This window comes from Cinclus cinclus, chromosome 7, assembly GCF_963662255.1.
Source record: "Cinclus cinclus chromosome 7, bCinCin1.1, whole genome shotgun sequence".
In the NCBI taxonomy this organism is placed as follows: Eukaryota; Metazoa; Chordata; class Aves; order Passeriformes; family Cinclidae; genus Cinclus; species Cinclus cinclus.
In genome coordinates this window covers 33,866,982-33,890,666 of record NC_085052.1, presented here as the reverse complement: position 1 = coordinate 33,890,666, position 23,685 = coordinate 33,866,982, and the positions used below count along the sequence as shown (strand labels likewise).

Sequence of the window (23,685 nt, the reverse complement as noted above, 5' to 3'; positions counted from 1 at the left end):
CTTCCTGTGGAATGCTTCTTGGCCATGAAGGACTTCTGCTGTGAGAAAAAAGTTCCTCCTTGAAAACGGGTGCAGAGCCTGGTTTGCTCAGAGCCACTTCCCCCGTCATCTGAACAAAAGGTGAGGGGTTAGTTGAAAAAAGGAAGGACAAGCGTGGGCAGTGTAACTGTGTCCCCACCGCTTGCTCTCCTCTGGCAAAGCCTTCCCTCTGTGGGGTGTGCAGGAGAAGGGCTGGCCCCAAACTGTGCAAAACCTGTGTTTGCTCCATCCTCCCCTGGAAGCTCTGACCCAACCTCAGCAGGAGCTGCTGGCAGCCAGGCTCCCACCCTGGACACAGCTCAGCTCTGCTTGATTGTTCTCCCACAGCTCTGGGGACAGGTTCCCACCACTGCAGCTGCACAAAGCCAGTTCGGCTTTGTTGGGAGGGAGGCAACAATGAGCTCAGGCATTTTAGGGTTATGAAAATATAAAACCCTAACCAGATACTGCTAACTTTGCTTCTTGTTTAGTTCCTTTGCTGCTACCAGTGCTAGGAGTTCATATTGTGCAGTGAGCCCCTTTGTTTTGTAGGAGGCCAAGTGATTGAAAACAGCCATGATATTACTATGCATGGACAGTACATTTTTTCCATCTATTTTCATAACCCTTTTCCCAAAGGATCAAATGTGTCTTTATTCTATAACTCCACAATGGGTTAGAGCAGCTCCTCAGGCAGGAATTGTTCTGCTCCATAGGCCATTTAATACTTCCTATAAACAAATACCAAATTAGGTAGGTAATACTCAATATTGCTGACCTTACTTGCAAAGTATGTGTAACTGCATCTCAGAGAGACAAGGGTGGAGATACCCGTTGTGAACCTGAGGTCAAAGATGACAAAATACTTGCTGTGGTTTTTTTTTTTTTTCCTTCTGTTTCAGTTTTTTGGAGTTGTTTGTTTGCTTTAGTTTTATTTTAACAAAAGGCGAGGGTATGTGTATGTGTAAAACTGCATTTCCCACAAAAGAAATGCAGGGAAGCTTTGATCTCAGACCTCTATTGTAACTTTAGGCATCTCTGGTACCTAAGCCAATGTGTATCTAGCTGAGAATGGAGTTTCACAATAAATGCCATGGGAGATATTTTTAAGTATGCATGTGCATGCTTGCTTTTTGTCCCTAGTTAACGCTGTGTGATTTTCTAAATATTGTCTGAATTTGAGCCATGTCATCAAGACGCCACATCAGAGCGGGACCCCTTGGCTCTTCAGAGTGCCCGGCTTGGGATGTTTCCACTCTGCCTTTTGAGAACAGGCTGCTTGGGACACACAGGATACTGTGGGAGCCCTAGATCTTGCCTACACTACGGGCCCAGTGGCAGATGCTGCCAAGCTGTTATGGAGGTGACATTGTCCCACTACAAGCCTTGACAGCCTCTCTGCCCCGGTATCCTGTTTGTGTGAGGGCATTCTGACCTTCCCTTGCCAGGGCCCTGAAAGCCGATGTGAGTTTTTCTATTCCCCACGTTGCTGTTTCTGTCAGGCAGCCCCGCTAAGATGTTCTACTCTCACTGCCTTGCCTTGGAGGGATGTGGCTGCGCTTGCCTCAGCCCCTTGCAGTGCTCCATCTGAGCAGCGTTTTGCAGAAGGGATGGTCTGCAGACCGTGTACTTCCACTTGCAGGAGTCCTTCCCACCCCCTTGTTTTGTTACCCTCCTTCCTCCTCTCTTCTCTGCTCACAAAACATGTGTTTCCAGATGTTGTTCTTGAGTCTAATAAATGCAGCGAAAGGCCTTGAGTTAATATATTTACAATAGCTGGAGATGTCGGCTGCTGGTTAATGGCTCGTTCAAGCACACCAAGACCCCATGTTTCCTGCGGGGGGCTGGGGGAAAGCAGAAGAGCAGAAAGACAATTGGGGTGGGGTTTTTCTCCCCAGTAAATGGTCTGAAAAGGGGAAGGTTAGTGGTGGAATTGAGCACATGGCCATCTCCAGGCAGCTGGCTTCAACTTCCAGCAAGTGACAGGAAGGACACGTTATTTTTTTAATGGAAGGTTGTCTTTTAAGTGAGGGAAGGTGAGGAAAGCCTGCTGCTGTTATCTGTCCCTTTTCAGGTGAAGAGCTGTTGTAGATACCTCACTGGCTTGAACTGTGCTCATAGAATCAAGAGCCTCCTCCATGCCCAGCTCTATCCTTTTCTGGCCTGTGGCATGGAGTGGTTCATATCCACCGTACTTGCCTCGGGTCAAAGAGAGTTTATGGTCTATTGTAATGAGACCACATTGTGCCCTGGGAGGAATCCCCACATGTTGTGAGCGCTGCCTGTCTGTTGCAGAGCAGTGCTGAGCAAAGTCTGTGAGATGCTTTGCCCACATACAGATGTCACTGAGAAAGACAAAGTGCCTGTGCCAGACACTCAAGACTGACCAAGCTGGAGTCTTGCCACACCTGCTTGTAAGTGATCAACTGACCCAGTGCCACGTGCTAGATGTGAAAGTTTTTCATTGCACAGAGAAGTTCCAGCTACTTTGGGAGGTTATATACAAGTTCTGTTTGCTCCAGTTCTTTGTACGTTGGTGCTGAGGTCCTTAACCACCCTGGAAGACTTGCCAGAAGTGACGAAGTGTGTGGTTACTGTCCTTGCAAGGAATTTCATCAACCTCCCGAGGAAAGAGGGATACATCCTCAAGCTCAGGATATGCAGGGCGCTCTGTAAGTCACCAGTCAGTGAAATCACTCGTGATTGCAAGTGAGCATTTGTTGACCAACCTTGAGAACTTGCAGAAGGACTAGTCTCAGGCCAGCGCTCACTTCCTCTCAGGTCCTTGAGAGAGTTGAAGTCTGGGCTGTGCTCAACTCAAGAAGGAGTGCTGAGATGATTCCAGGTGCCAGGGCTGTCTCTGGAGGCGGCTTTTTTGCTGAGCAGTGCTGCAGACTTGATGTATGCAGTTGGCTCAGGTTTGTGGTTAAATTAGTCCATCTTTATTGACATGGGATGACAGGGCTCCTTAATATCTCATGGACAGAAAAATTGCCCTCCTGCACATCTGCAGCTAAGGCTTCTGCCTGAAAGCCATCTGAGTGCAGCTCCCCAGCCTGCAGCAACTATGACAAACCCTCTAAATGAGCTGATCAGCTGGAGAGGGGCTGGTGGGGAGGCAGCAAAAGGCACTTAGAGTCGTTCAGGCGATGCTCGTGTCTGAACAGCAGGATCTGTATCAAAAATCAGCGCAAAAGAGCAGAGAGCTCTCCCCAGACAGCATGGGGAAATGAGATGTAGATGCCCAGCAGATTTCCATTTTTAGCTTAGAGGGTGCATTTTTTTTTGTGATTTCAGTGCTTTGGTTGGTGTAAAAGGGGGAGAGAGATCTTGGGTGAAATAGCTGCAGTCATCAGCAGTTTAACCCCAGTCTTTAGGTAGTGTACTGCAGCACTCTCTAGGACACTCAGCACCACTTGCTAGCTGGTGTTTTCCCAAGATCTCTGCTTCTCAAACACTGTATCATCAGCCTGTAAGCATCTGCCTTTCATTTCTCTCTGTCTACTTATTTGCTGTGATTGCAGGTGGTATCTTGGGTAACTCCCATGGACTATGGTTTACCTCTGGCAGAGCCAGACTTCTTTTCCTTTGGTAAAGAAATAGGCTGCTAGCACAGGGAGACGACAGGGCAGGGGGTAGGAGACTGGGGTGGCTACACCTCCTAAATGAATAGACACCCTTTGTGCACCCGGTCTGTGGGTTACACATCTCTGCCCCTCTCATATGAAAAACTGTTGAAAGGCTGCAGCCACTACAGGGGTGTTCTCCATGGGAGCTGGAACAGCAATGCGAATTTGAGTGGTGAGATGACAAGAAACCCACTAAAAGAAATAAAGAAAGGATTTCCTGCCTCGCAGACGCTAAAACCCCATTTTGGGAAGTGAGTGGCTGTGAAAGGCATGAGGCCATTCAGAGAATTGGGGCTGTGTGCTACCGGGCCCTCAGAGGGTTTGTCTGGTGGAGGAGAAGCAGCTCGTGCTCGTGTTAACCTGCTCCCAGAAGATCTATTTCTTCCAGCCCCCTGAAACAGAGACCACGCCAGAGATGAATATGACTTTTCTCTGCCAGTTAATTTCCAGCACAGACTGCACGCAAAATCTTCATTTAAAACGTGTAAATGACGGTGAAAGAGCCACAAGGGAGCCAGATTTTAAGAGACCAGTTTGCTGCCTGGGTTTTAATGACTGTGCACCACGGTGAGCTCTGTGCTGCTTCACTGCTGAGCGTGCTCAAGGAGAGGACGAAAGAACGGACAGACAGACAGACAGGGGCTCAGCAGAGCCTGCATGTCACCCTGGAGGATGAAATATTGCATGTCGTGCTCAGGAAAACTGGGAGAGGTGGCCCTCCCTTGCTCCTGAAGAACAGAAGGAGGCTTTGTTTCCCAGCTCGGAGCTGCCCTACGGCACGTTTTGGGGAGACTGCTCCCTGCCAAAGCGGGGGACTGCCTGTCTGGTGCCCTGTGCCTGGGACACGGAGATGACGGCAAGTTCTGCTTCACTAGAGGGCCTCAGCAGATTAGTTCCTCTGAACACCCTTGGCAGGTTGTACCCCCAGATCAGGCCCCAGATGCTCCCCCCTTGCACTGCAGCTCGCCCGCCTGGGGTGCTTCTCCCCGCTGCCCTTCGCTTGCTTCTCGCAGAGCCCTCAGCTGCCAGCTCTCGTTTCCAGATGTTTCCCTCTGCTTCTCACCCTGCCTGGCTGCTCTCCTCAAAGTATCGGGGTCCGAACGCCCCACGGGCGGTGCCCCGGGATCGGCGTGGGGGACGCGGCAGTCCGTCTGTACCGTCCCACAAAGAGCTCTCGGCTCCCCAGCAAGGCAAGACGCAGGCTGGTGCGAGCCCAGCCTCTGCTTTACCATCTCTTTCCTGCCACTATAAATAACCTCGGCGAGAGTCACTTCAAAGGGAAGGGCTGGCGGCGGAGAGGTGCTTTGGGGACCGAGCGGGACAGGGGCGTCCCACCGCCCGATCCCACCCCGGCGCTTTGCATAAATAAATAAATCATGCAGCAAGGGAGAGGTGGAGAGAGAGGGCGAGCAGAGGAGGTTACTTCGGGAAGCCGCGCAGCTCGCTCATCCCAGCCCCGTAGTTCGGAGGGAGTGTGTCATGTTACAGGGGAGCCACGATCGGCCAGAGCACAGCGTCGCCGGAGCAGCTGAGAATTACCTCTCTCTAATGGGGACTTTCATGTGCGAGCTTCTGGCCAGCCTGCGAAGGAACTGAAACTGTCAGCTTAGAAAGAATCCAAAACCTACCAGCGAGCCAAAAGACTGAAATACAGGAGGGGAAAAAAAAAAAGAAAAAAAAAATCTTGATCAGATTATTTTTTTCCCCCTCGCACTCTTTGCTGCAGTTGGATCCCTTTTTTCTGCACCCCTTTTATGTGTGTGTGGTTTGTTTTTATTTTTTAAAGACACCCTCCCTCTCCCCCCGCCCGCCCATCCACTTTTGTCATTATTGCTGTCACTTGTGATTTGCTGCCACCGGGATCCCCTTCGACGTTCTTTTTCTATGCCTTCTGGATTGTGCTTCTTGGAGCAGGAGTGAAGCTTTATTTATTCTATTTATTTATTTATTGTTTCTCAGGACAGGGAGGGAATGTTGGAGGAGAAGAGCTGGAAAGGCGTCGACGAAGCAGCTTTTGACAGGGGGTGTGTGGCTCCCCCCAGGAGCGGCGATGGGGAGAGATGCTGCCGCCTCCCTCTGCTGCTGGGCTCGGGGCTGCCCGGCGTCTCCCTGCTCTCTCTGGTGCTCAGTCTCCTGCTGTACTTTCGGACCTCCGACCTGCAGTCCCGCGTGTCCCACTTGGAAGCGGACAGACCCACACAGCTCCCTGCCTGGCTCTCGGCAGACCAAATGGAGACAGCTATTTTGGGAAGAGTTGACCAACTGCTCAATGAGGTCAGTGTTTCTTCATTTTGCATGTGCAGTTTGCAGTATTATAGATTTTAGGCATACGCACACTCGTGTAGTCACCTTATCCTTCCCCCCTTCCTTAAAAATGTATCTCTGCACAAGTGATGCTGCTAGGTCGAATCCCCTGTTCCTTCGGGTCCCTCCCACCTCTCAAACTTGCTTGGTGTTTACTTCTGTCTTCTCAGGCCGTGCTGAGCTGAAGCCTGTGCTTTGCAAAGGGGAAAACCTCCAGCCCTTCCATTTGGGAGTCTTGCATGCTGAAAGAGTTAGAATTAGAGCTAGAGGTTAAATCTGGGGATTCAGCATAGGTTTGAGCCCCAGGAGAGGGACAGGCAAGGCATGTCCCAGCCAGCATGGCTATGGGAAGAGGTGATTGCCAGCAATGTTGTGATGGGCTGGCATTGCTCCTGTGCCAGCCCTGACCCCTTCCACAGCTCCTGGCTGAGGAAAATGAGACACGCTGGCATTGCCAGGATGGTTTCTGTTACTGCCAGGGCATCAGTGCAGAGCATATGGCTGTGCTATACTCACTTGAGTCACTCCAAACTCCACTGGATCCTGTGGGCTCTCCTTTGGGGATGGGGGAGTACTGCTACTGGCTTCAGCAGGTCAATAGAGAGGGCCCAAAAGCACAGATTACTGTGGCTGACACCTTTTACTTTGCTGTGTTGATGCTGCTGGGGGCTGTCTGTGTTCCTCAGCTTTGGCTGACATGAGTATTCCTTGCCTTGTTGGGCTTTGAAGTGGTGTTGACATGTGTCAGGGAGCAGATGGTGGCTCGTGTCTCTGAACTCTCCAGACAGGTCCCCACTGACCTGTTCCCACAGCTCTAGGAGAGGCTTTAGAGGGGTAAAATTCAGGGCCGGAGCCATTTCCACCCACCTCTCCTTTTCTCTGTTTACTTAGCTTTGGCTTGGGTCATGCTGGAGAGATGCCTGGGGCTAGCCCAAAAACTGTTTGTATCTGAAAAAAATCCCTCATGGGCTGCTATTGCCAAATGAGGTGAGGAATGGTATGATCAGAGTGCTGACTACTGGGACCTGCCTTGGGCAGTGCTGCTTGGCCCCTGGGGTGACCTGGACCCTCTCCTGCTTTCTAGGAGCAGTGAAAGTCTGTGGTGAGGAGTTTAAACCTACAGCTGACAGGCTCTGCTTCTGTTTATGGGCCTTGTGAGAGCAGTCCCTGGATCTGCTAGGGTATGCAGCCAAAAGCAGTGAACCCTCAGTTAGCAAACCCTGCAGGAGCTGAAAGATAATGGTTTTGAGTTGCCTCTTTCGATGAGGAATAAGGGAAAGACAGGGTCCATGGGGCAATGTCCTACTTTAAAAAGGGGTTTGGGGAGGCAGAAGCATTACAAAGTATTGGATCTGTGCCCTGTGCTTGCACTCTCATGCATGGACTCCTTCCCTCCCACCAGGCAGGGGATAAGCACAGCAGTCCTTCTGTTGCTGCTGGCCCGAGTCTGCTGGGAAGTCGAAGTTTATCTCTGCTGAGATTTGAGAAGGGCCACAGTAGTCCTCCCGGGATTGGTGCCTGGGGCCGGATGGCCTCGTGTCCTGCCGCTGGCACTGGCACCTTTACACCTTTTTATAGCTTGGCTTAGTGAGGAAAGGAAGGTCTCAGCACCCCTGTATCTTGAGCAGCCCCTCCTGTGCTCCTGGGGGTGGCCACAGTCCCCACTGCAGCCAGTATGGGGAGCAGCTGTAGGACAGGAATGACTGCTTTAGGGGCCAGCACTTGCTCCTGAGTACCACCAGTGTTACCAGCTCCATCCTGGGCCACAACTTCAAGAAGAGCTCGGAGCAAAGTGCCGGAGACTGCGGAGGGATGCCTGGCCCACGTCTGCTGTCCCTTTATACCCGTGAAGGTCTGGTGCCCATGGGGGAGGAGGGCTCTGTCTCTCGGGGAGGAGACCCTTGCCAACTGTGCTGCCCACTTCTGCTAAGCATCCAAACCTCAGACCTCCACACTCAGCCAGACACACTGGCATGGACCAAGCAGCTTGAGGTCCAGGGCAAGGGGCTACTGGTGGACAGATGGTGGTGTGCCATATGAGGCTTTTGATCAGGAAAGAAAAATCCTTCCTTTTCCTTATGTCTGAAGGGGGGCCCTGGACTGACTGGTGAGGGGAAAGGATGGGGAAAAACAGGGTCGATAAAGGGAACAGGGAAAGGATGGGAAAAAAAAAAAAAAAGTTGTACTGACCATGACTGGGGGAGAGGGGTTGCAGATGGGCTTGCTGTGATGGACATGAAAGTGGGATATTCATCTCCCCCTGCTCAGACCCTCACCGCCTCTCATTGCCACATCCTCACAGTTTCCTGGTGTTTCAACCTTAATGGGTTTCACAGCTGCCAGCTCAGTGTTATCCATCACAAAATAAAACAGCAAAGCTTTAAAGGAACCCCAGCTTTAGAAAAAGCTGGTCAGAGGTGGGTGGGGAGGTGGGAGGGGAGGCACAGCACAGGAGCACATTTCTAGCTCTGGTGGCTGTGAAGATGAGCTGGAGGGATGTGAAGAAGTTGGGTCTGTGAGGGCTGATAGAGGAGCTCTAGGGTTGTGCTCAAAGGCTGGAGTGTGTAACGCCCTCCAGTCTGAGCCCTGGCTGTGCCCGGGCGTGCCCCGGGCATTCCCAAGGGTCTGAGAGGGATACCAGACAGATTGCACTGAGAAGTGCAAATTGCCAAAGTCCTTTTAGGGGCCTTTCTTCTAGACATGCAAAAATAAAGCAAAGTGGCAGGGGGAGGAGCTGGGTTGGTTTGCCTAAGACGTTAATTTTAAGGCAGCTGGTGGGGATGTTTTCTCCATCTCGGAGCCTGGTTTTCGAGCACTGGTGCCTGGCTGTGGCAGAGTTTCCATCTCAGCTCAGGAGGAGCGAGGAGAGGGCGGCTGATGCTTTCCCAGAAGCAGCCTGACCAGTGCTTCATTTGCTACTGTGTAAGCCTCTGCCTGGTGTAGGCGAATACCACAAGGGAATTTTCTACCAGACTCAAGTTGACTAGGTTTTCTTGTAAAAACATCTGTGCAGAATGGGCCAGAAGCAGGTAGTAAAGGGAGAACGTTAACTCCATGTAGGAATTCGAATTCCTCTGCATTTATGAGACATCATAAAATCATACAAGGAACACAAACTCGCTACTGGCATTTGCAAGAGAGGCAAAGCTTTCCAAAGAAGAAAACGAGGTCCTTTCCCATGCTGGGTAACATTTGGTGCTATTTTACCTGCCAAAAACTCATCAGGGTGGCGAACGGTGCTGTTGCTGGGAAAAAAAGTCCCAGAATTTGTGAGTTTGTAGAGGTAGAAATGTGTATGTGTGATGCAACAGCAGGTAATCCTGAGCACCCTGGGGGAAGATCAGCTGCCCCCCAGACTTCTCAGGGGTTTGTGTTGAAGGTGTTTGTTGTGGCTTGAGTGATACTGAAGGGATTCAGGAATGTGCCTGTGAATGGGGAGGGAGCACTGATCCTCACTGCTTTCTCAGTAGTCTCACTTCCCTGGAACTCTGCTTACTTATGAAGGCAAAGGAGGGAAACCAGAAAACTCCCTTTTCCTCCTGACTTGAAGCATTTTCCCCACCTCCTTTTATTCCATATCTCAAAGCACACTGCACAGTTGTTCCCTAGAGTCTTCAAGCTTGCTCTAAGCATCCCCTGCCTGCATCTTTAGCTTAGTGTTCTTCACTTCACAGTCATGAGATCTGCTTTTTCCCTTCAACATCTCTGGTAGCTAAGTCCCATTTCCTTCCACATGCTTGCAATCTCTGTACCTAGGTGGTGTAATTTCCAAGCTTTTTGCTCCATCTGGGAGGACTCGCTGCTCCCTTTTGCTTTGTGCCACATGGTCCCATGATCCCAGGAGCTGGGCCTTTAAGAAGAAACGGGGAAATTGGAGGTGAAACAATAAGAGTTAACAAAACCACCCACCCCTGAAATCCTCCTGATGGTTGTAATAGATTATCTATTTAAAATGTGTTTCTCTTAGCTGTTGGAGATAGTGGTGGGAAATGATTTCACCTCCCCGGGTGACTGCAAACAACTGGGAATGCTAAAGAGCTATTAATCTGCCCCCTTTGAAGAAGTGCCCTCCCTCTCACCTAATCTAAAGTGCCCATCCAAAACAGACAGGCACTTGCAAGGTTTAGGAGACCACAGCCACGGTCCTTTAATGTCAGAAGTGGTCTTGCTGTCGCTGCTCTGCCCACCAGTGTCAGCCCCGTGCTGTCACAATGTGGTGAGTTAACAAAAGCCATGGGAAAAGCCCGTGCTGACTTTACTGCCCATTCCCAGCAGGTGTTTCAGGGATTTTCCCTTTCCTGCACTCGGCAATGCTCCCTAAATCCACGGTGGTGATCAGCTGTGGCTCCGGCGCTGGGAAAGGCGTTTTCCAGCCACTTGCCCTGGTGTAGGGGGAAGATGCAGCTGTTATGTCACTGAATAACGTGACAGACAGAGCAAGCCGGCTCTGCTGACAAAGCTAGCCCTCCGCAGGAGGTTTTCAACCTTTCTGGAAGGCAGCCTGTTGCTGCTCTTGATGTTACATGCTCCAGGTATCCTCCCAGTGAAAAAGCTTACCCCAGATCCCAGGAAGGAGATTGCAAACACTAGAGATTCCCAGAGCCTACCTTATTTTAAAATTTTGCTTACAGAAGCCGACCTTGCCCTAAAATTGAATGGTTTACTGCTGCCTGGGAATGGAAGTTTTCTCTTGGAAATGACATTTCTAGTGAGAAGTACATTTGGTCTGCTCTCCTGAACAAAGCCAGCTTCTTGTGTCGGACCAGCCAATATTTTGCATAGTGGAAACGAGGAAAGCAGAAAAGGCTGGGGGGTTTGTTTTGTTTCACCATCTCCACCCAAAGTTGAGCTGAGGTCTCCAAGAGCCAAGGATTTTTTTCTGTGGAAGTGTTTGTTTAATAGACTCTGCAGGAGAATGAACGCCAGGCACTCCTAAATCCCTGGTAGGTTTTGCCTCCCACTAAAGGGCAGCAGTCCCATGGCACCACTCCCCAGGGATGTGCAGAGCTCTTGGGCGTGAGGGAGATACGAGGGATGGGGGGAAATGTCCAAATGCTGCTAAGTGTGCGATGGCTGCATGGTCATGGTGCACAGGGCTGTGCTCCAGCCTGCCCAGCAGCACCAGCACCTCCCTCCTCAGGGGCCCCTGTCCTTGAGAAGGCTATTTCAGTTGTCCCAGGTCTTTCCACTGCCTTGACCCTGCAGATAAAGCCTTAGGGAAATGTTATCGGCCCTGTTCCGTTCCCAGTCATGCTCAAGTCCTGCTGGGTCATCACTTCCCCGTCCAGTTATGCTGCTCCTCTCTTGGTAAGCCTGCACAGCAATCCAGCCAAAGCTTCTTGCAGCACAGCCTAACTCTGCCATTCCCCCTTAGCCCCTCCAGTGCCCCTGCATTTGGTGGGGCAGGGATCTGTTCCATGTTTCCTTGCAGATTTGTGTCCTGTAAAGGCCCCTGTTGCAGCCAGGGCGTTTGGACCCTTGTTCTTGGCTAGGAAATGGCTTTCTACTCCTGCCCTTGCAAACCATCACCCATTCCTTGTCTGAGCCTGGCTCCCAAACATGGGAGCACCGCCCAAATGTGGCAGTCTCATCTTGGGACGTTTTGGTTGGCACATGTGTAGATGGGAATGGGGCTGTGTACGTCCACATACCAGTGTGAGTGTCCAAATAAGAACTCTTGCTGTCCTACTTGTGCCCATGTTTGACCCCTAGCAGTTAGAAGCCAGGCAGTGCTGCAGAGCAGAGCTGTGCCATCTGGGATGGCAGCAGGGTGGGAATGTGCCCAACACGCAGGGATTCACATATCTGTGCTTTTGACTGAGAAGGTAAACACTGAGGAAATGCTCTATGGGAACTGGCAATTTTCCTTGCCTAAAACCCTCTCCTCACCCTGTTATCGAATCAACTTGCTATCAAAACATTTCAGTCTACCGTGCAAAATAAAGCTCTGAAAATATTTAATTTCTAGTCAGTCACAACAAATGTTATTTTTTTGACTTGCAATGAAGAAGCCAGTCCTTTCCAAGTGAAAAAATGGAAATATTCCAGCCAATTCTGCCTTCCTTCATCCCAGGCAGAAACAAGTTGATTTACTTTCATCCTCTCTAAAAGATTTTTTCCCCCAAGCTGATACCTTCTTGCAGGATGATGCTCAATTACTTGTGAAAATAAAGCAATTTCTGTATGATCTTGGGCATGGGCTTCTGTTGTGCCCTATATAAGGCTATTTCATTTGAAATATTGGCCCACTTGTGAAGTAGTTACAAAAATAGGAGGGTTCAACTGGGATGGGAAGTTGAGTTTCAAGGTTAGGAGGGAAGAGAGAGTGACTCTGGAGCTTAGGAACCCCAGCAGCTCAGCCATCCCAAATCATTAACCAAGTGTGGTTCGCAGGCATTAATGAATAACTTACTTTGATTGATTTGTATTTTCTTCACTAAATTACAGTTATTTTATAAAGTGTGCGAGGGGTGCTGAGGATGCTGCCCCTGAAGCACATTTTGCTCAGGACATGGGTTAATTTTGTTCATGTTCCCAGCCTGGGAAGGTGCAGTGACCTCACTCAGGTGGACTTTATTGGAGTCAGGTGGAGTTTATAGGTGGACTTTATTTGCCATTCAAGAGATACACAGATGGAGAGCAGGAACCTGACACGCTGGCACCTTTAGAAATCCAAACTCGTGAAATGAGCATTCTATGTGAAATGAGCATTCTGACAAAATTCCACCTTGAGGAAGCTCTTGATTGTTTTTGCTTTGTTCTGCCCTAGGGGGAAAAATTAAGTTTCACAGTGTCTGAAGATTTCAGGGGATGCTGTTGCTGTTTTCAGTTCCTTTTCAGCCACAGTCTTGCAATGGGACCCTTCTGTCCATCCAGGTGTCTCCAAGAACAGAAGGAGTCTGCTGCAGGGTGGAAGAGGACCTGCTTCAGATCTTCATTTTCTGCCCGCTGAGCGGGTCTTCTGAGAAATGCGGCTTTGTCACGAGGACACAGTCACCAATTTATTTGCCACTGCTGGCTCTTGGTTTTGTAATGCCTGTCAGGAGGACCACATTTGGAGGCCATTATGAAACTCCCTCAGCCTGCTTTCAATCAAACCCTGCGCTTCTAGTTAAAGACCATGAACTTTATTGCCTCTCTTCGTTCCCAAACTGTTCTGCCCTGTCTCTCTCATTTCTGCTTGGGCAGCATCCCCTCCCAGTTCCACTTTTTCAAGAATTTGAGGCTTTGGTTTCAGTGGTATAAATTAATCCTTTTTTTGTTTTTCCTCTTTTGGCAGAAATTAAAGTTCCACTTGCCAAGACATCGAGAAGTTCGAGACACACACCAGCGATGCAACTGCCCGGCAGGTAGGGATTTGGGACAGCTGGCACTTTGGAAGGTTGACAAAAACTCTCCTGTCTGCATCTCACTGAAGGATTTTTTAATGCAGCCTCCTGTGTGAGTGCGAGGTTACGTGTACTTGTTTGCTCAAGGTATAGGAAATTGGTATGGATATGTGGCCAGCATGTGACAGGGACAACAGGAAAAGTGATAGACATGCAGGTGGATGTCTAGGTAGCCAGTAAAGAGAGAAGGATACATCTGGAGGGGCCAGTGCTCCCACGGATTTTAGATAGCAGTTTTGCAGTGGGCAGAAAAGCTCTTGGGAAGTGCAGCCTTCTTGCCTGGTTTTGGAAGGTTTGAGACATGTAGGCTAGATCCAACATCGAGGATGAATTTTGGTGAGCCAAAATGCCTCTAGGGTGAGAAGATTTGAATTCCTTGGTGTTCTACAACGATCCAAGGCATCTTGCAGAATTAACAGCCTTCTGCTGGAAGCAGCCATTTATGATGGGCTTGAATGAAGTGGTCACTTAAGGTCCTACCCATATAACATACAGAAATATTATGGGATTGCCTAATTGCATTATGGTTTTAATCACGTTAATATCAAAAGGCTCTTTGAGACACATCTTCTGAAGTGGTTTCAATACAATAAGTGACAAATTGCTATGGAAAAAAACATTTGTGAATGGCATTTCATTCCACGAGTATGAATCATCCAGCATTCCTCATTGTCTTTTGATGCATTTGACTAGAAAAAAACCAGAGAAGTGCCAGCTACCACTCGCATCCAAAGCTGAAGTTCTGGGAGAATTTGAATCTGTATATTCAAACTGCGTGACTGAAACTCGTTTTGCAAAGAAGGTGTCGGGGAAAGTTATGTCTGGATGAGTACAAGAAAGTAGCATTTCCATTTTCAGTGGTTTCTTCTTTGGTTCTCTGTGGTGTTCAGTGTGACAGTATCTGGTGGTGTGCTTATCAAAGGGTATTTAAATGTGGTCAACAGTTGGGATAAGGGTGGATAAAATTACAAAGAGGTTGTCTTTGCTGTAGGTAAGGTCTCAAAATCATTGTATTTAGGCTTGTACAGACATAGGAGGTACAGTCTGTTGACAGACTAAAATGGATTTGCAACACAGCAGCTTGTAAAAGTGAGAGTGAAAGCTGTACTGGTTTGTGGTGGAAAAGAACTGAAATCCAGGATCCAGCGCTGCAGAACACTGGATTTGACTAGTCCAGATCAGGACTGTTGGACTTTTTAGTCCCAGAAAGAAACAACGGGAGTAACTTTGTTTTAAATTTAAAAGGTGGTACAGATGAAATGTTTTCTAAGTATCATTTCTCAAAAGAGCAGATCAAAACTGAGTTCAACTGATTTTAAATACCAACATTTTCCCTTCAATGGGAACACAAATCACATCCCTCCTCCATTTTTAAGTTCTTGCCTGGACTTGACAAATAAATGCCATAAAACCACAGGAGTGAATGTCCTCCTGGTGTTTCTGAGCCAGCTTGAAGAAGGGAACTTAGAGCTCGAATGCAGAGCAGAGAAAAAAGAGATTTGCTCCTTTTTGAGGCCATGTGAGTGTCACTCCTACACCACTTGTGTGATAGATGAGTCGCCCAGGTATTTCAGCATCGAGATCACAACACTTGGTTACAGATACCCACATCCTTTGGGAAGCTTTGACAGCAGTCTGTGCTGGATTTCTCATAACTCTTAGGTGCCTATTCGTTCCATTAAGCTCACAGTATTGCTGAATAACAGCTTTGATTTGGGAGGATAACAATAATAAATGTCTCATAAGGGTTGAGGCTTCCTTTTTACCTGTCAAATTTGCTTGTCTTCATCAGATATTCTATGGATACAGAAACTATATATAAAATTCTCCCCCACCCTGTCAGCTAATCTATTGAGGGAAATGAAACCATGGTCTAAAGCTGATGTTGTGGTAGGTGAGGTTTTGTTTGGCTTGGAGCAGTACAGAAACAAAGGCACCTTCAGCCAGCTGCTGTCTCCTCTTAGACCCTTTGCTCCAGAATATTTCCCTTTGGTCTCCAGGCTGGTGCAATGCAGGCCACCTGACCACGTTTCAACGTGGTCTCTCTTCCAGTACAAGACCTTGAGAATCCTTTTCCTCTGTGCATTTTCCCCCTGGTGTTTAAAACGCCCCAAGGACCAGACAACATGACTTCTGCGGGAGACCAAGGTATTCAGAAGCGTCAAGATGTTGCAAGACTTGGCGCATGCCTGCTGCTTCTCACTGGCCCACTTTGCTGCCTATAAACACATCGTGCTCATCAGCAAAATAAATGTTTATCATAAGTGACATTTGAGTTCATCCCTAACTGTGAGTCAGGTCCCTGCATGGCAGAGAAGGGGAAAAGGAAGACAAGTTCATTTGCTGACCTGTTCCGTGCGGATGTGGAGGTCTGGGGCCATAGAAGAGCTTCAGAACAGATGGGATTGTGAACATAAACTGTTTGAAAAAGCTGGGAATAGGAGAAAAAGAAGATTGCGAAGTGTGTGACTCTACTGTGGCTGTGATAAGGATTCTAGAAATAACATGGTCAGGAAAACAGCACAGCTGTATTTATAGAAAACAATAAGGAAATAGAAGTTTCTTTTGACTGGAAAGCAGCTACTTCAGATCACTTGGGCTGGGTGTGACTACCTGTGAGATGTTGATCCTTGGCATCATGTTTTTTGAGTTTAGAGGTCACAGTGGGCTTCTCCAGCAGTGTCTTCGTGGGGAGGACACAGCCCTCAAGTTTAGCATAACCTATCTGGGTAATTAATGACTTTGTTCCCTTCAATAGATAACCTCTGTCATTCCTTCTGTCCCCAGTTACTGCTGAACAGATCTGGGACAACTTTGTACAGGCTGGAGAGGAGAAGCATTAATGGCAGTGATGGCTGTACCCAGCTATTCTCCAACCCCAGACCCTGTGCTGGGATGGGGCCAAGTGTGGGCAGGGAGCTCAGCACAGGTTTTGGTCTGAGGTTGTTGGAGGCATGGATGTGACTTGGGGAATTTTTCTGGGACTGAGCAGATGCTTTTCCATATGGTGTGTGGATGTGGTCAGGAGCTACCTGAGGCTGGAGGATCCTCTTACAGCCAATTGACCTCCCTTAATTTCCTCCATGTAGTAAAAATTGCTGCAAGGGGAAAGCATTTTGTTTCAGGTTGACAGGGAAAAAAAAAAACAACTAAGCTTTCCTGGTCTAATCTTGATCCAGTTGCAGATCCAGACTGTGTCTGCCTGGGCAGCGTCAAATAGCCAGGGATTACACCAGAATCCCTTCCCACAGCTTTCCTGGCAGAGGTGGGAGCTTGTGTATTTTGTATATTGTGACTCTCTTTATTAGCTCTTTCCCATCTTCCTTTCCTCCGCTCTGATTTTCACAGTCCCCACGTGGCTGTTTTTCACTGTACTGGCCCTCTGCTTTGGTCTTCAATATCCCTTTAAAAAAAAAAAAAAAAAAGAAAGAAGGCTGGCTGCTTTCCCTCTGCCTCCACAATGCTTGTTTTGGTCCGGTTTCTCCTTGGTCATGTTGGGAAGCTGTGGTGCTGGAGGCGGTCAGCCATGCAAGCAGAGAAGCAGCTCAGAGGGATGCTGAATGACTTTTCCATCCTTCCCTGTGGCAGCACTCTCCTGGGGCAGAGGAGGGACCTGGGCTGCAGGAGGAGGCAGCTCCCAGGGACTGGCACTGGCAGTCAGAGGAAGGTCGCACAGCCCTGCCACAAACTTCTGCTGTTACAAGGGCTTGGAGGATGATGTAGGGCAGCCACAAGGATTTTGGCAGTGGCCAGGAACTGATGTTTTGTCCGGAATGTCTTTGAGGCTTTGCAAAGGAATGTCCCCTGGACATTTCTTCTCATGCAGAATTTCACCCATGTTTCCTATCTGCCTCACGATGGGGCACAGAGAAAGCTGCTTTGCCACCCTTCAGCTGTGATTGACTTGACAGAAATACCAACAGGAGATACTGCAACTCAAAATTGTTTCTGCTGTTTCCCTTCTTGCAGGGAAGCTTGCAGGAGCCAAGGTGCAGTGGCAGCCCCAGCTGGACCCAGGGAGCGTGTGGTGCACACATGGTGCACGCAGTCAGTCCAGGCATTCTGCTTTCCTTCTTGGCTACACCCATCCTGTGCTGTCCAGCCCCCTCAGCACACTGGCAGCTGCTGGGTGAGGCCAGCAAGACACAGTGTAGGGCTGCAGTGGGGTGATGGCTTCCAGCCAGGATGTGACACCCAGAGCCAGCGGGGCAAGCTGATGGGAAGTGCATTTCCAACATCCCAGCCTGTGCCCGTGCCCAGAGACAAGTGCAGAGGAAGGAAAAAATGCTGGGAAAGGCAGCAGATAAGGGGTTGGTGGGGATGGCTGGAGCAAGGGGAGAGTCTCCTGGGCAGTGTGGGCTGAGCCTTGGCCCTGCCACAGACAGGCAGGATGTTGTATCCAAGTGGATGCATCCGTTTCTAACTTGGGGATTGTTATCTTCTCCCCAACATTTCTGTGGAGATGAACCAAAAAAGGGGGACAATGCCCAAGTTCTGCCCCCTCCTCACATCCCAGCTGGGATGTGCTCCATCTCTTGCCAGGTTGTTCTCATGGCTTTTATATTTTATCTCTGTCATGTTTAACATGATCCTTTTCTAGCTCGCTGGGGCTGCTTGGACAGATCATAGGATCATGGATTGGGTTGGGTTGGAAGGGGCCTTAAAAGATTGTCTAGTTCTACCCCTCTGCCACAGACAGGAACACCTTGCATTAGACCAGGCTGCTCCAAGGCCTGTCCAACCTGACCTCGAACACTTCCAGGGATGGGGCTGCCCTGGCTTCTCTGGGCGATCTGTGCCAGTGTCTTAATGCTGCACAGAGGCTCCCATGAGATTAAAAACATGAACACAATGGTGAGCCCCAGGAGGTGAAGATGGTGTTTGGGATCCCTGGTGTGGGGTGAGGGTATGGAAAGGTCAACTCCAGCTATTTAAACACCAGCAGCCACAAGCTGTGTCAGTGGCTGTGGCTCAGAGCCATGAGGAGGATGAGGTGGGAGGGTGCAATGGAACACCCTTGGCCCCTTGGCCTCACTGTCAGGAGGTGCACTGAACTGGTTGAAATGCTATGGTTTTGTATTTCACCCCTTTTGACGACAGTAAGTCAGCGTGGCTTTCTATGCTGACTGTGCAAAAGGTGTTTCCTGCTTTGAAAGTGGCTCAACGCAGCTTTTTGAGGAGCGCTAACAAAAAAATTGGAAAAGAGGACTTCTGTCTTAAGCAGCTGCTCCTTGCCAAAAGCTTTGAGCTCTCTCAGTCGTGTTTTCCCTTGGAAGGACTAAGCCCTCGTGGCAGGGCTGGCCAGAGAGCTGGGATCTGGAGGGAGCAGTGCCTGGGCTGCTGCAGATGGACATCCACCACCAAAGCAGCACATTGCCATGTCAGAAAACGGGATTCTCTGGCACACCACCCCTCAGCGCATCTGGGAAAAAAATTGCAGCATAATCATTGCTTAAATACTACCCTCCTTATTTGCCTGCTTTGTAAGACATCTTCCTGGGAATTCTATTATTCCCTGAAATTTAAGTATATTCCCCCATCCACATTTTTGGGCCCTCCAGAGTATATACACACTTCAGCCTGGAAAGCTGCTCATGCGCCCTGGGCTGCTGGCTGTAATTTGGGTTGGGGTTTGTTTGGTTTAGACATACTGTTGTTTCTTTTGTTTTTAAGATGCAAACCACACAATGAATTCCATGGATTCTGTGAGCAGTTATGAATAAATGGGGGTGAACAATTCAGGAAAAAAACCCCAAACAAATAGTTTGTTTGGTCACTTAACTCTCTTTCTTTGAACGTGTAGGCTGCTGTGCTCTTAACTGGAGCGGCTTGAGGAGTCACCCCAACCTTCACTTTTGTCACCTGTATGTTGCCACATCTGTGGCTGAGGGACGGGAAGAGGGAGGAAGGATATTACTTAAACCTCTAAGCATCAACTCATCCGGCTTAGTCTGCTTTTGGGATCTAAACTGACTTTATTAAGGAGTGTTTAATTGATTTTGATTAGCCTGCTGTTGTCGCCTCAGTGCAGACCAGGGGGGCTTACATAAGCCATTAATACCCTTGTGAGCGTGGCCCATGCTGCGGAATGGTTGGAGAGCTCAAAGCATCCCCGTGGTGCTGCCATGCAGTAGAGTTAGGATGGCACACACCTCAGCCTTTCCCTCTTTATCCAGAATATGCTTAGAGACAGCCAAAGCATTGAGAAAGGAAGGTGATCTGGAACAGTGATGGGCACAAGTGCTCTGAAAGAGGGTGGCCTGGTAGTTTACACCCATCTGCTTGTTCAGATAATTCCCACTTGCCATGCTCAGGCCTGCCTTCTGTACACCCCAAGGCTCCCCTCTTTGTCTTTTATACACCTTCTTATTTTAAACTTTTTATTTTTGGCCTTTTTTATTTTAAACTGTCTGGAAGGTTGGAAGAACTTCTTCCAAAGACATGGAATTGCTCTGGGACTTTTTTTCTGGAGGGTGAGCTCTGCCCAAAGGTGCAAACAGTTAAACATTTATATTCAGGTGTGCATGAGTCCTGGTGGCACAAGCATTAACTTTAATGATGCTTGTATATTATGGCCCAAATGTTATATCCCAGCCCTGGTTATTTGATACAGCCGTTCCTTGTGCAAAACCAGGGATAAACTAACCTATTCCTCAGGCAAAGGTAAGGTGCAGGGAAAGACGTTGAGGAAAAGATTTTAGAGGAGATACCCACCATGGAGCGCTCCGGCCAAAGCACAGATTGAGGCAGGAGAAAAGCATGGTGGCTGTGCTGATCTTTATCAGACGATGGTCCCAATGTCACCTTTACTGCCCATAACAATCCAGTAACAGCCCAGTGGTGCACGGCACCCCACATGCACACTGGGTTGCCTGTGGGGCACCAGGAGCTTCTGCATGTTCGATGGGTTTGTGTACAGATGTTTGGAGGAAGTGTTTACACCATTGCGTGCCTGCGCTTACAATGTATATGGTACATATGGGCATAAATCAGTGCCTTGACAAAGCAAGGCAAAAACATCCCAGCTGGCTGAGCAAACCCCAAGAGCACATTGTGCTGCTACTGTACGGCGACGGCTTTGATTCAGCACGAGTTTGCTACCGGCCTGGAGGATTTTTCCCAGGCCTGGGCTGGGTGCACATGGCCGGGCTGGTTTGCGTCAGCCGCTGACGCACGTCCGGGCCCCGCGACGCGGGTCTCGCGTGTGCTGCCCGTGCTGGCAGCTCTGTGGTGGCTGGAAGAAGCAGGGTGAGCCGTGGCACGGCGGGGCACGGCGCCCAGGGAAGGCCGAGCCCCTTGCGCAAAGCGTGGGCGCCCGCCAGCCGCTGAGGAGCGCTGGAAATACTGAAAATACTGAGAATAAATACCCGGGCTGGGCCAAAGGAGAGGTTGCAGGTGCCAAGCGGATCACTATGAAGCTGCGTGCGAGGGGACTTCGCTCCGGTGCCCGTGTTAGGTGCTGCCATGCACCTGAGGGCGATGGGGAGGTGAAAAGTGGGTTGCTGGCCTGGCCGGTGGCAGGATGGCTCTGTTTGGTGTCCTCGTGGTGGGGCATGGAGGGGTTTTGCAGTGGGATGCAGAGGAGCCGTCCTCTCCGAGGTTTCTGCTTTCAGTGTGGTGATACTCGATTCCATGCTGGCTTTTCCGGGCATCTGCCTACGCCTTTGCCCTGTGGGGAGCAAGAACTGTGCTGATCCACTGGTGCCCGAGGGTGTCCCAGGACGCAGATCAGCAGGAAGAGGGGAGAGGTGGCTTTCCTTCCCCCGGATCGCCTTTCAGCCCTGGTGCCAGGCCAGGACCACAGGTAACGCTGATGGTACAGGGGCAGAGTCAGCCTTTAAAAGGGAGAGGTTGCATCATGCAGGGCTGGGCGGGCCTCGGGAGGCAGAAACCTCATCTGTTAAACATATACCGCCCCCCCTCCGCCGGAGAACATTCAATCCTCTCTTTGATGGACGTCCAAGAAAATACTTCTTCCACATCCTAAACTTGTTAGCACCAGTTAATCATCTTAACCTTCTTCCCCTCCGAACACACTCCGATGAGTTTCCCATCGCTGGCAGCTGTTAAAGACGCAGCGACGCTTTTTGCGCCAGCCTTTGCCGGCGAGCTTACGGACATTAATTATTAAACCTCCCGGCTGGGTGTCCCCGGCTGGGAGAGCAGCAACCCACACCTAGTGCTGAAGCCCCTTCAAAGTGATCATCCTGATGAGTCACTTTGAGGGTTGGATGCACCTGATGCAGCTCTCCCTTCCAGGAGCTATACCAAGTCTGTGTCCCTCTGCACATGGCCTCTTTGGCGTTATGAATGCACTGTGAAGCAGAAGCCCTGGAAAATTGTTTGCATTAGAGTGATGCTCAAACATCCCAGAATAACGTTGCATAATGCCAGCAGCATGATGGTCAGAGGGGTTGGAGAGATGTGCCCATCTGTGGTGTCTGTGCCATGCACCCAGTGAGAGGAGTGGGCTGTGACATGACACCTGGGCATCTGCCCTTCACTGCATCTGGCAATTTCTCCCCTTTCCAGTCTGGAAACCCCTTTGTTGCCCATTACGTGTCTTTGGTTTTCCCCTCAAAATAAGGTTGTGTTTCAGATAGAAGAAAGGTACATCCATCCCCTCTGCAGTGCCCAAGGCTCTGGTGGGGCGGTGATGTGCCCTTTGATGCTGTTTACCTCTTGCACGTAAAGGATTGGGTGGCAGCCCGCTTGCATGGGCTCCCTGCACCAATTCAACCCCTCACTCCCCAAACCAGGGCTGGGATGATTCCTGTTCTGCTTGCCAATTATGTTCTATCCTGGCTGCTGAGACTCGGTGTCTGTTTCTTCCTCATGCAATATCTTGGGTGAGCAGCACTGCAGACAGGCTGTGCAAGCAGGCAGTAATTAAATCAGCATATTCCCTGGGGAGGGGCAGCTGATTAACAGCACATGGGGGGCTGAGGCACACACAGGCAGTATCAATCCATCGCTTGCCTCACTCCTCTCCCTTAGGATGTCTGGGTTTTTTTCTTTTTGCTTTTCTTCCCCCCCCCCTGCCCCCCCTTTCTTTCAAAGAGAAAATGAAGATTATATCAGCTGAACTGGAATCTGAACTGACAGAGCTTTGTGCGAGGGACTTGTTTATTATGATTTGGTGCTGCTCCGGGCAGTGTGTCCGCCTTGCTGGGGACCACCCAGCTGTCCCATCCATACCAGGCTCTCCTTGCTAGGTGGCTCAACCAGCAGCAGGTAGAGGACCTTTTGGAAGGGCTCTTCCAGAGGCTGAACCTGGTACTGGAATGCAGCACTGGGTGGATGCAGCCAGATCCTGGTGGCTGCTCTTTTCTTGTCCTTCTCTGTCATCTGCTGCTGCTGTCCAAGGGAGGAGATGTTGCTGGAGGCAACAGCAGCTGCTGGGAGTTGGCTTCGTCCCTAACAGAGCTGAAGAACACAATGGGCTAGGATTTTTAAAATCCTTTTTCTTGTTTCGTTTTTAAATATTAGCTCCTTATTAGAGTGATTTTGACAGCAAAGAGGGAGTTGTTAAGTCTCCCAAAATGGCTGTTCTTGCCTACAGATTAACTTCCCCTTAGACCCTAGGACATATAAGTACCACACACATGAAAGAGGGGTTGAAACCCCAAAAGCACCCACAGAGCTTACACGTCTCTCTGCCTCCCTGGTCACAGTGAGGGAGCCCCATGTCAGCTCTCTGCTCAACAGGGAGCAGTGTACCTGGCTCTGACCCATCTGAAACCTCTTCTCTCTGACCTAGGGAGAAGCTGTGGTATTCTGAGGCTCTTTGCCATCCCCTGTGCGGTGTGATTTAATGTGAGCTTTAAAACAGGAGAGGGTCAAGAAGTGTGTTTTTGTTCTGAAAGGTGTAGCCTTGTGTTTTTTAGTTTATCCCCAGTTTGTTCATGCGTGTAGTGATCTCTTGCTTATGGATGACCTGAGTTCTTATAGAAAATGCTTATTTTCTGGGGAAGTAGGTGGAGATGGGGGTTATCAAGTGTGGTTGTGAATATTTCTGTCTCTGAATTCCAAAGCCATCCTGGATGGATCCCCATGCTCTGCTGTTGCACTTGGTGCGCAGGGTCCTGGAATTTCCTGGGACGGTGATGGGAAGTGGCTCTCAGGCCCTGTAGGAAGGGAAGCTACAAACATGTGGCTCTTGGCTCAAGGGCTGGTGTGGGGCATGCGCTACCCCCAGCCCACATGGTTTGGCATGCATTCAGCCATTCCTCCCTCCTCCACATGGGTTTTTCTACGTGCCTTTCCCATGCAGCAAACTGCTGCAGACCTTGGTTCTCATTCCTCCGCTTTGCTCTCTTCTTTTCTAGAACAGTGAGGGTTTCCTG

At 49.6% G+C, this 23,685-nt stretch overlaps 1 protein-coding gene across 1 annotated transcript in view; it reads left to right on the top strand.

Moving 5' to 3' along the window:
- The first annotated feature begins 5,618 nt into the window (after positions 1 to 5,618).
- Positions 5,619 to 23,685, top strand: part of COL13A1 (collagen type XIII alpha 1 chain) — an 83,729-nt gene continuing 65,662 nt past the window's right edge. Inside the window, exons 1-2 of the mRNA XM_062496204.1 lie at positions 5,619 to 5,921; positions 13,231 to 13,301. Of these exons, the coding sequence (XP_062352188.1) occupies positions 5,619 to 5,921; positions 13,231 to 13,301 (374 nt within the window). The remainder of the gene's footprint in view (positions 5,922 to 13,230; positions 13,302 to 23,685) is intronic.